This window comes from Falco cherrug, chromosome 1 (assembly GCF_023634085.1).
Source record: "Falco cherrug isolate bFalChe1 chromosome 1, bFalChe1.pri, whole genome shotgun sequence".
NCBI lineage: Eukaryota > Metazoa > Chordata > Aves > Falconiformes > Falconidae > Falco > Falco cherrug.
In genome coordinates this window covers 75,058,599-75,070,772 of record NC_073697.1, presented here as the reverse complement: position 1 = coordinate 75,070,772, position 12,174 = coordinate 75,058,599, and the positions used below count along the sequence as shown (strand labels likewise).

General features: G+C 35.1%; 1 protein-coding gene across 4 annotated transcripts in view; it reads left to right on the top strand.

Annotated features, from left to right (window-relative positions):
- The window catches only part of CCSER1 (coiled-coil serine rich protein 1), a 713,303-nt gene extending 702,559 nt beyond the window's left edge, over positions 1 to 10,744 (top strand). For 2 of the 4 annotated variants that reach the window (XM_055702311.1, XM_055702315.1), the window contains one exon: positions 4,279 to 10,744. In XM_055702311.1, the coding sequence (XP_055558286.1) occupies positions 4,279 to 4,764 (486 nt within the window). In that variant the 3' untranslated portion in view covers positions 4,765 to 10,744. The remainder of the gene's footprint in view (positions 1 to 4,278) is intronic. The other 2 variants (XM_055702326.1, XM_055702336.1) reach the window with 2 other exon arrangements.
- Positions 10,745 to 12,174: the final 1,430 nt, after the last annotated feature.

Genomic DNA, 12,174 nt, shown 5'->3' with positions numbered 1-12,174 from the left:
ATATATAATTAAATATTTCATCATATATATACGCACACTGTCTCACCACATTGGCCAGCAACCAGAAGCAAACATCTTGGAGACCTACAAACCCAGCACGTGTTTTCTAAAATGAAAATATTTTGTGTGAAATATAACCTTGATTAGGAAGAGCAAAGGAACGCCACGGTTCCACATATTCAAAACAGCATTTCATCAAGATCAAGTTAAAAAAGCAATATAAAAACCATAATGTAATCATGCCTTGTACCTTTAACTGGTAGCCAGTTTCAGCAATATGCCTTACTTTGTACTTGCTTCTGCACTTTTCATTTTCAAAAGCAGTAGATTGTTCTGTATTTACTTTAACACCTACCTTGTTGGTATAATTCATTTAATAAGATTTTTTTCCTAAAAGTTTTTAATTTTTATTCAATTTCAAGAGAGGAAGGTAACAGTGAAACCATTCTCAAGACTCTTACAACAGCTTGTATCCAAGACCTCCTGCAATGGTCATGCTTCTCGTTGGAAGTGGTCTCTGTAGCCAAGGCTACAAAGGTCTGCAGCAACACGTTTACACTCGGATTATTCACTTCATGCTGCTTATGACTGAATAATCTCACTGAATGAAGAGAATAACAAGGATAGTTGCTGACTAAACAGATAAATTACATGTTTCATTGGCACTTTAATAACTGGTGTAAGACAAGAAACAGTTCTTAATTCCTAGACTTTCTACTGAGCAGTGTATACCACTATGAAAAGATTTGAGGTGTATTTATTTATTACTGATCAGAGTGCACTATCAGTGTCTGTTTTTGTAGAGTGTTGGAAGATGTTGTGATTCACCTTAAATATATTATAAGGTTTCTGTTAGTTTAACTTCACTTCTTAGACAAAAACTTGAGGCAAACAATCAAACAAACTATAAGCACATAGGAGAAAATGAAATGAGCAAGAGCCAACATGGATTAGAAATCAAATAAATTGCCAAACCAATCTACTTTCATTCAACAGCACAGTAACAGGCTTTCTGGCTAGAAGAAAAGCTTTAGATATCAGATTTCTTGCTTCTAGTAAGGATTTTAATACTGTCTGATAAACATACTATGCAGATGAAATTAAACAAATACAGACTAAACTGGAAAACTGTTCTTGGAAATTACTTACCCATGGCCCAGTGTTAAAACAGAAGGCTATAGTAAGTAGGGTTTGATAGTGTTTGATACTATTAATTTACTACCTGGATTGTGGACTAGAGAATATTCTTACTAAATCTACAGTTTACATGAAATTGGGTGGGATGGAAAAGATATTAATGGATAAAACCAGAATTCAGAATGATCCTAATACATGAGAGAAAAAATCAGAGAAAAAATTACTAAATTCAACACGGGCGAATGAGGAATTATGTCTATGTAATAATAATTAGCTGAACAAAGTAGTAATAATTTTGTAGAACAAAAATCTTGGAACTATTGTGGACAATGAAATGAACATGAGTGAACAATTTCATGCTGTTTCCAAAGAAAATTACTAACCTCATGTTGGAGTGAATTAAAAAGAAACAGGTGAAGAAGTCCTTCATAGGATTAATAGTGCTTCTTCTGCTTCATAGTGGCAGGAGATTACCTTAAGTACTATACTCTTGGATAATCTGTTTCAAGAAAAAATGTGGAATTCCTGTAAAGTATCTATATAGAAGACAAGGGTGAATGACTCAAGAGTCTAGAAGATGAGTCCTATGAGAAAATATCAATGTGATATTTTTTATTCTAGATCAGAGGAGATTAAGGGGTAGCTTGGCAGCATTCTTCAAAGACAGAAACGGGTATTCAGAGGTCAAACAGCAATTCTTTCCTCATTTCCATGGAAGAAGGAGAGAGAAGGAATAGACTTGCAGACAGAAGATTTGGTTTATACATTAGGAAGATCTTTCCTAGAAGTAAAGGTAATGTAGTGGAAGAGTGGAAGAGGAGGCTGTACAGATTATGTTGATGAATGTGCTTCACAACTTGTTAGAAAAGGTATGTCAGGAACAACACAGGGATGAACTGATCCCAACCAGAAATATTGAATAGACTAGATGTCCCATCATTAAGTTCCTCTCAGTTCTATGATATCAGTCTTTAGGTTGTCAAAGGGCATAGGGTGACATGATAATTCCAGAACCATTCCCTTAGAACAAATGCAGGGATTTTTGGCAGAACATTGAATCTGACTGTCTTGTCCCAGTAGGAAGATTTTATTTATTGGCATAGAGATACATAAATACCTCTACGTTCTGCAGACATAAAAACTTAAATTATGTTTTCCAGAAGTGTTCTACTCCTATTTGTGAGTCTGGGTGCATTCAACACTGAATTAAATGGGGGAAATGTTACTCCAGTACTAATAATTTTTGAAAATGCCATCTCTGATGCCTAAAATGCACTGCAGTACTTGTATCCAAACCTGTGTACAGACCTGCATAGAAGCATGACCATTAGCCTGCCTATGCTAAAATAAAGGATGTAGGCTGTGAATGCTGACTGTATCATTCTTCTGTGTTGCTTAAAATAGAAATGTGTGTGAAGTGATGTTGATTGTCCTGAAACAACATATAAAAGTTTCCTATGGAATCATGGAAACATCCTGAAAAGTTTTTAGTGAAGTACTGTTGTAAGGCTTGGGATAATTTTTGATTTTCTCAGCTTTGCTCTGCAATGTCAGAGCCCATGTAGCAATGTAAATGTCACAAAGCTGCTACTATGTCGTTTCAGAGTTCTGTTGCAGAAAACCTATCCGGAGTAAAATTGGATTTTTGTTGCAAATTACCCACATGCTTTAACCAGTACCTGGGAAAGTGTGACAGTGATAAAACAAGGGCAAATGTGTATTCCAAAAAAAATTTTAAAATAAGGTACAATTGATTCTATTATAATCCTTCACATAACTGCCTCTTAGTTACTGTAATCTGACTAGTTAAAAGAAGAAAAAAATAAATTCAAAGCTGCACTGATTGCAATGTAAGGTAAAGATTTCCTTGAAACATTGTATGGCAATGTATCTGGAGAAGGTAGTGGAACACATCCACCACTCCACTCAATGCTTTTTTCTTTCTTTTTTTTTTTTTTTTTTTTAACTTGCACACACACTATTAGATGACAAAAGACGGTAAAGTAGGTTACGTCAACAGCTTTTGAAACTTTCATACAGCTCTCAGGTATTTAATTCTAATTGGGCAAATTTGTATTATATAAGTTTTGTACCAATATGTAAAGAGATGAAGATTTCTTACGAAGCCATGTAGGCTCAAAGCTCGAGTTCCTCTAGGGACCAGCCTTCTGAACATTCACAGCTTGAGGCCATTCCTCAGCCACAAGCACATCTTGTGATCTCAGTTCCTGCACTTCACCTCTGGAAGCTACCTCATAGTCAGTCGTGGAACAGGCAGAACTGTGCTTTGACTGTATTAGCATTTTCCCCTTAACACTTTATTTTACTTTATACATTGAAAGTATATATTTAAAATGTGTGAGAGAAGATCCCACAGCCCCATCATCTGTTCCCCAGCCAGGTGTTCTGTGGAGGACAAAATGAAGCGGCAGACTAAGTGGATGCAGTCATCTTGCTTGCCATATACAGATAAATTCTCCTTATTTAAACAAATACAAATGCATGCATGCTGAAACAGCATCAAAAGTTGCTAACATGCTGGAATCCTTCTTACACTGTATTTCTTCCAGGCAGCTGAAATAAAATTATTGCTCTGCTCTGGCAGAGCATTTTGGCATGTATTTAACTGTAGGTACACAACAGAACACCTAGATTCAAGGGACAACGAAAATTGAGCATGTTCTGAGCCTAACTGAGGCATGAAGATATTCACAAAAGATGTTTAAATTTTATAAGTATTTGAGATAATTAAGTGTTGAACTCTCTGCAATCAAAACTCTTATTTTTTCATCATGTTTCTGAAAATCTGCTTACAATTCATGGAAGCTATTTATCCATTTATTATGTTCTGGAAAAAAAACCACAACACTTCCTTTGATTTAAACTATTAAAAAAAAACAAAAAAAGCCCAAATCATTACCTGTAATAAGTAGTTTTCAATATTAGTTCTGTTAAATATCAATGAACAATACTCCTATTTTATGCTAGCAGTGCTTTGAGAGTTTTAACAAATTTGAGCTTCGGCTTTCATTTGAATCTGCCAGCCACATGTGCTGTACATCTATAGTGAGGAGTGCTTTTTCCTACACCATTTTCCTGCTGTGTTCTGCTACTAATACTTTTTTTGTTTTGTTTCCCTAGGCTACATATCCAAACAGAATGGTGAGCCAAAATCTCAGCACAAGGGACAGAAAGTCAGCACATACTCCCATCGAGGACCCTTTTAGATACTCCTCAGGCAACCAAGCAATGGCCTATGAAAGCAAGAGCTGTCAGCTGTCTAATTTGTGTCTGAGCAACCTCCTAAAAGAGAAGGAGATCGTGGAAGTCATCAAGCACACTAGAGGCACATACGAAGCCCTCTCTTCAGAGGTCACCCAGAACGGTTTGGCCACCACGGCACCAAGTACAGCAAAGCCAGCATCCAAGACAGACAGCTACCCAATGTTCTCAGGAGCTCCAAAAGACCAAACTGCTGTACCTCGGCAGCACACCACTTTCACAGGCAGACTCGGACAGCCTCCAAGGGGGCCCATCTCTTTACACATGTACAGCAGAAAAAATGTTTTCCTTCACCACAATTTACACACAGCAGAGCTACAGACTTTAGGTCAACAAGATGGGTAACCAGGTGCTTGTATTCTTTCCATGGAAGGAGAGTTGATTAAAGAGGAACATAAACTCACCTATAGATCAGTCTTCAGTTTTCATCTGCTGCTACCTGAAAAAAAATAAAGTAAAAAATTAACATTTTCTGTAGGTTCCATACTTTCTCATCTGGGACTGTCACAAAAGGATGAACTAGGTTGTCAGGTAACTAGATTGATTTGTCATGCAGAAGTCATAATGGGTATAATAAATGGGACCATTTGGCTGGCTTTGCTAGTCCAAAATTGGCTAAATATTTTTTTCCCCCCTCTATAAGCCATTATCATTCTCTGAAGTTCTAGAAGGTGATCTTAAATAATACTGTGTATGTTTAATAATGTTACTGTTAAAGTAGATGTGAGGAATGAATAGACAAGTAATTAGTAAACCCTCTTGAATTTCATAGAGACTAGGGAAATAAGGAGTCAGAAATCTTTGAGGACCCTCTTTTTACACTTTTTTTAATACAATGAAGTTTGCTCACCTGTAGAGGTGTATTACCACTTCTTGCTGTATGTACTTTATTAATGCCTCGTGCTACAGGTAGAGGAATTGACTGATTTTCCTCTACAGCAAGGATCATAGAGGCTTTCTGGGTATTTGAGTCAGTAATTGGGTCCCAAATTAAGGATGTCAGCTTGGTGCCTCAACCTTCTCTTCCCTCTCCCCACCTTTATTTAGCTACATTTGTTCGACTGGTTTTTTTTTTCCATGGGGGCATGTCAAGTTGTGGTGATGTTTGTGCTGTACAGGCACTGTATCACTCATGACACAATGTGACATTCTGTGCTATGTAATGCATCATATAATTTCGTTTCACTTCCCAAACCAAAAATGGGTGGAAGACTAAAGTGAGAGAAATTGTCTTATTACCCAGTCCAAATTACCTGTCATAATTTCTGTAGACTGTATCATATGCACTTAACGACCTGGTTTATACCATGTCAGTGGGTTTACTGGTCCTGACATATTACACACCAGTGAGATTAATCTAATGCTGCCTGACATGTAGCATACTGGTCTCATAGGAATATGAAATCATCTAATCACACCATAGAACTTGTAGACTTGTCAGTAGCAAAAGATCCTGTTTTTCCCTTTCAGAGGGCTTGAAAACAGGCATCTCAGTCAATTTACTCTAAACATGTCACTTATACTGAACATGACACTTAGTTTACAATGTCTCTGATGGAGGGTAATCTGTTTGAATGATAATAGGATATATAGTTAGTAGATTATAAATAATGTGGCTTAAATACAATTGAGACAGATCTGAGACAAGTCACCTCTGTCTTTAACTGGTGATTTAATAATGAAAGACAAAGGAGCATCACGTAAAGAACCAAACTGATGTGACTTTACTGAAGTAGCTTATAATGAAAAATGAAGCTTCTGTAGCCACAAAAAAAAAATGCTGTAACTTTTAAAAGGTAAATCGCATAGGGCATATAAAATTAATTAATCACACAAAATCTACCTAATGTTAAATATATCTGCTTAACTACTTAATATTTGGATTAATACAAGGGTTGGTTAGATTAAGAAAAAAATAAACTAGGAGCTTGGCAGATATTCTGCAAAGTAATTTCAGCAGCATAAACTTTCAGGATTCTATTTATTGATGGCTTTAATTTGGTTAGAGCAAATTTTATGACATTATCTGATGTTGAAGAGAGCAGGTTTTGTCTAAATATTCTGTAGTGGTAATTTTGTGTATCCAGAGCTGGATACATAAGAACCAAGACAAACATTTGCCAAACTTCTTCATGGTCGTGTGTGCTTTGCTACTGCCAAAACAGAATGTGCAAAAATCACAAACACAGCTTGACCGAATTAACTATGGGTATTCACGACTCCCAGTCCTGAATTGAAACTCATAGTTTAAAGCCTACCAAAAAAGTTAAAAATAGTAGTAACAGAATTTCACTACTCAGAATCACATTTCTTCTGAGCAATCTCATGAAGTCATGGTAGATTGAAAGGACAGTTGGTTCTTACAATACATTTTAGTCTTGCTCATCTCAAATGTTGATGTATGCAATTATATTTAAGATCTGTAAATAAATTAACATACACAGTAATCAAGGAGATTTTTTTTCCAGGATACAAATGCACAATACTACATTAAAAAAAACAACAACAAACAAAAGATAAAAAAAAAAAAAAAACCCCAACAAAAAACCTCTACAATTTTAACTTATGTGCTGAATCTATAGTTGTTTTTTGTCCTGGAATAATAGACTTTTGGATTACACTTTATTAAAAAAATCCATCTATACATTTCAAAAAGAACATTTTAAATGCTACTATTTTCTTGGAGAATCTTTTATAAAGCTGATACTTAAAAAAAACGGGAGAAAACAGTTCAATTAAAGTGAGGGATATTTTTAAAATGTCATCTTGAATCTGTTTTATATCAGTATTTTCAGCATTGTTATGTCATTTGTAATACTAAGTGTAAATCTCACCTGGAGAAGGGTATTAGCCACATGTTAATGTACAGTACAGCAGTAACTTTAAAACAGAGGTCCTTCATTTGATCCTCTTGTGTATATAGTAAATCATAAAACAACAGCATGTGGGCATTCTTGCAGTGAATTGATTCCTTTGTACTAAAAATCTCTAGTTTTTTAAGAGTTCCATGTATAAAATTATTTATACATTTCTCCAAGGCTGTACATATCCAAAGACATGACACCAGGGGGAAAAGGCACTTATTATTTTTTCCACAGATGTACCTTTTTTTCCTTTTTTTAAAATATGTTTCTGTATAACAAAGCATAACTGTAAAATTTCTACTGAAAATTACTTCTTGTTACTTCTGTATCTTTTAGGGTGTTAGAGGGCATTTTAAGAAGGAGGAAATCCCCAAAGAAAAGCTGTTCCCATTTGAAGCAATGTCCCATTTTTTCAAACAATCACTGGTCAAAAGAAACATTAGATCTGTGTCCTAAATATTTTTTAGTAATTTAATAGAGCCACACCTGAAAGTATATCATCTCTAGGCTTACCCTTATTTTGCTTACCAGAATACTTCTACAAGATGTGTTTATAAGATACAGTAACATGCTAGGGCCAACCCTGGTCACAAATCATTAAGATGGAAGGAAAACTTGTCCAGTACTGTTATTATATTTGGCTTTCAGAGCAGTGGAAATGTTTTTTTGGTATACCTTGTACACATGAATGAAGTTCAAGCTGTGTACTGGTGCATACCAGAGGGATAAGTATTACTACAAGCCTCTTCTTCATTTAGACTATTTACCGACATCTGAAAGCATGCAGCGACATAAATTTCTGCCACCTTTTCGAGATGGTCTGACCCTCTATACCTAAAATGAAACAGCCAGAATGGATTCCTTTTTTTCAATCCAGACTGTTTTATTTAACTTCATTGCTTTTCATTCCAAAATACACGCATCCACATGAATGTTAGAAGGACTTTCCTTACATGTCTTTTTTCTGGAAATTTTTAAAGAGACTATATCCAGACTAAGATGTTCACATGAGGTTTAGATAAGCATTGGAAAGCTTACCTAGGATATTCATGTTTGTCCTACAAGTTCATTGCAGTAACTGCCTAAAAGTTTATATTTTTTCCTTTCCTAAAAGCCAGTATGGAAGTACTGATTTCTGTCTGTGCTGATTCACTTTATACTGTTAAATACACAGTATATTCTCCAAACTAAAAAAAAAAAAAAAAAAAAAAGTCTATTTACGAGTCAATACTGTAGTTTATATGCCATAACTGTTGTGCCATATCTCCACTGGTTTGATGATTGATGTAACACTGACTTCAATCAGAATATACTGAGTTAAGTCACCTGGTGTGGCCTTTAATCCAATTAGTCTCAGTTTATACATAGGAGACCTCTGAAATCAGAAATTTCTCCTGGTTTACAGAAAAGACAAGAAAAGATTTAATTTAGCAAAAATGCCATACAATCTATAGTGAATGTTCTTTTTTTTTCCCCTTCACATTAACAATAAAAATAAAAATAATTTAAAAAAAAATCCATGCAGGACTCTTCATACATCTATGCACATCATAAATGAAGTCCAGTAGAGTAAAAGTGACCTCTAACAAAACTTTAAAATAACTACCTGGAGAAAAAAATCCAGAGGAGTCCTCTTACAGATGTTTGTAGTGGTTCAAAAGCATACTGAATCCGAGTGCATTAATGAAATATGTCCTATGCCCTCTTTTTTCCACTCTTGCTACTGGTGATTTATTTTTTTTTTCTGGAAGAGAATTTACTGTTTGAAGCTTGTTATGAGCCAGGCAGTACGGAGTGAGAAAGTACATTGAAAGTAATGGTGGAGGTGTTTTCCCAGCTTGGAGAAACACACAGCAGCATTTCCAGGATCTATTTTAGTGTTTTCTAGTTAGCAAGAAGTTGGCAGAGATCTCTCAGGAGAACATACTCAAATCATGCAGGCCATGACTGCCTTTAAAAGGAGTTTACTGTAATGTCCTCTGTAAGGCACTTCTAAGATCATTTGGAAATTTCAGCAGCTGCAGAACATACCTTGCTCATATTTATTTTTTTTAAAGATAAAAATGCCATGTGCTGTTTTTAACCTAGTAAACTCTCTCTGTGTGGATCTTGTGTCCTCACTGACAATCTGTCCAGGTTGTGAGAGTGTATCCAGTATGATGCATATCATACTAACTCCTAGTATAAAAGACACTAGATATCTGTCCTCTCTGAGGGGCTTGAGATTTGCAGTGTAATTTCAGTCTAGGAGAACTGTCTGGATGTAATTATCTTCAAGGATTTTCTGTTGCTGCAAAGTTAATAGTAAAGGAACATACTGAAGTATTTCAAAACTTTTTTGTGGTTAATTTTATTTTAAAATACAGTTAAAATATCTCTCTGTATCCAAATAAAAGAAAAAAAAACCTTTTGTTAGCATAAATGTCCTATAAATCTGAGAGAATTTGTAGCCACAGCTGTCATTTGCATTTTGTACAGCTGTGAAATATTTTTGGATGTGCCATTTTTGTTACCTTCATTACCAGTAAATCATTACCCTAGTTATGGGTCCTTTTGCCCTCAGTCCTGTATTTGAAACACAAATGGAGGACTGTTGAGGATTTCTGCAGAGGTAATCCTGGTCCTATGAAAAGCAGGGCAACTATAAACTTACTTGAAGGTCCCTACATGATTCCTGGGGGTGGAATACCTATTCTGATTGTTCTTAACTATGAAAGATTTGTAAGGATCTGATGGATGCAGCATCATATCAGCCAGCTTTCCAAAACCCTACAGAGGTTATAAAGCAGAAACTGCTCCACTGAGGACATCTTTCTAGCATGCAAAGAATATCTCCCTCTGTTTTGTATAGTGACCCTCAGTGTTTCTCTCTGGATTTCAGAAACATTCCCTTTAGGTATGGACTTGTGCTGGTTATGTAGACAGGTTGCGCCATAGTGTCATTCTGCTTTAAGAAGGCTCCACTGGATTTTTGTAATCTCTGATCATTATAATATTTAATATTTTCTCCCAGAACTGTTGTACTGCTGCTAGAACAGCAAGCAGTACATCACAGAAAAAATTCTGCTTCCTGACTGAAGGCTCCAGCTCTGTTGATGTGTTGTGGTTACAGCTGATATACATCAACCCCAAAAGACTGACAAACTTACTTAAGCACCTGTATAAACAAATGCGTTGCCTGATTTAAGCCTGCTTTCATTGCATTGAAAAGGGCTTAATAGGGTAGTTTTTAAATGTATATCAACAGTAGTAGTAGAATTTTAATTTATTTTGATTTTCCACTACGTCAATGCACTTTATGTGAAGGCTTAATATGAACTACAAATTAGCTTGTATTTTTTTTGTTACCTTAAGTAGATTTCAACAGGGTTCAGAAATTTCTTCTTAACTTTAAGCTTGTGAACAGTCCCATCAAAGTAAAACAATCAAATCCTGCTTCTCTGACAAGGTAACAAATGAATATTTTTAAAAAGTATTTTTACTTATATCTACATATAAATACTCTTCAAAACCCCCAGATAAGTAGAAGAGGTAAGAAACAGCATTCCTACTCAAGTCCCTTGTCCAGCTATACTATCAGGCTTTGTTCTCCAAATCACTAATTTTTTCAAAAAAATCTATATTTGTTTCCCATGGTTAACAGTGCAGAAAACATAATTATTTTTTTTATATACTCTACAGATTGTGTGTAGAGATGGTCAATATTACAAGGAGAATATAAGCACTTAAAAGTCCTTAATTAGTGATGCATGCATCTGATGTTGTTTAAGAGGATGGACGGTATATAAAAACCTGTGTATGCGGAGAACAGATGTTTTGTAGCTGGGAAAAATCTAATGGAAGGGTAAAGGGTGACAGATTGATAGCTCTTTTTCTGTTCTGGGAGTGGTGCTGCACAGCCATTTTATGTGAAATACACTGAAGTAAAATTTGTAAAATAAATCTCTTGGAATAACAAGAAATGGGATAAAATGATCACGTAACACCACAAAGTATGGATAAGGGTGCTTTGATATTTTGATCAAGCAGCACCTGGGTGAATTTACATCTTTTTTTATTACCAGGGTGTTATCTTTATCTGAAGGATGTGTGAACAGAACAACACAATTGCATTGCAATGCAGAAACAATTCAGACAAAAAAAATAAAATATATCCGTAAAGCCTTGACCTTTGCATAGTCAATTCTAACTACCTGAAGTAGGTTTGTATAATTGTATTTCATGCAAGCATTCTAATGCCTTTACACTAGGTATTGGCATCCTCTAAACAGTAAGGAAAACTGGAGACAGTCATGGCTCACACCCTACATCAACAGCTGCAATTAAGTGGGGTTGTTAAGTGGTTTTCCTTTCCAATGAGGGACCATGTTTCTTGTGAGAAAACTTTTACACAAATACCTCTCCAGTTTGGCCTATGTAAAATTCAAAATGATTTGAGGAGGATTAAAATTAGGCCAACTTTGCCTATTTTTGAAAATTGTACATGGTGCTTAATATTGACAAAGGCCATTAGAGAGCTTTAGGCATTTTTTTTTTAATGGAAGTGTTCTGCTTTTTATATTAAAATTAGACATTATATCTGATCATTTTCTCATTGTGTACTTGTTTATGAGTATCTTGCTGTTCAGGATGGTAATTTTTTTAAAACTACTGACCACTATAAACATTGAAATACTAATGAAACATTGATTTTTGTATTGTATGCTGCTAAATATCCATTTAATTTCAATAGCACTACACTGCAAGGCCAGTTGTTATATACTGTTGAAAACAATTTTTTAAATGTAATTGGCAATACCATACAGATTACTTGAATTAGAGGCTTTAAAAGTATAACAAAGATGAAAAAAAGAGGAAAATATTAACTTGAAGCTTAAGTATAAATAATGCA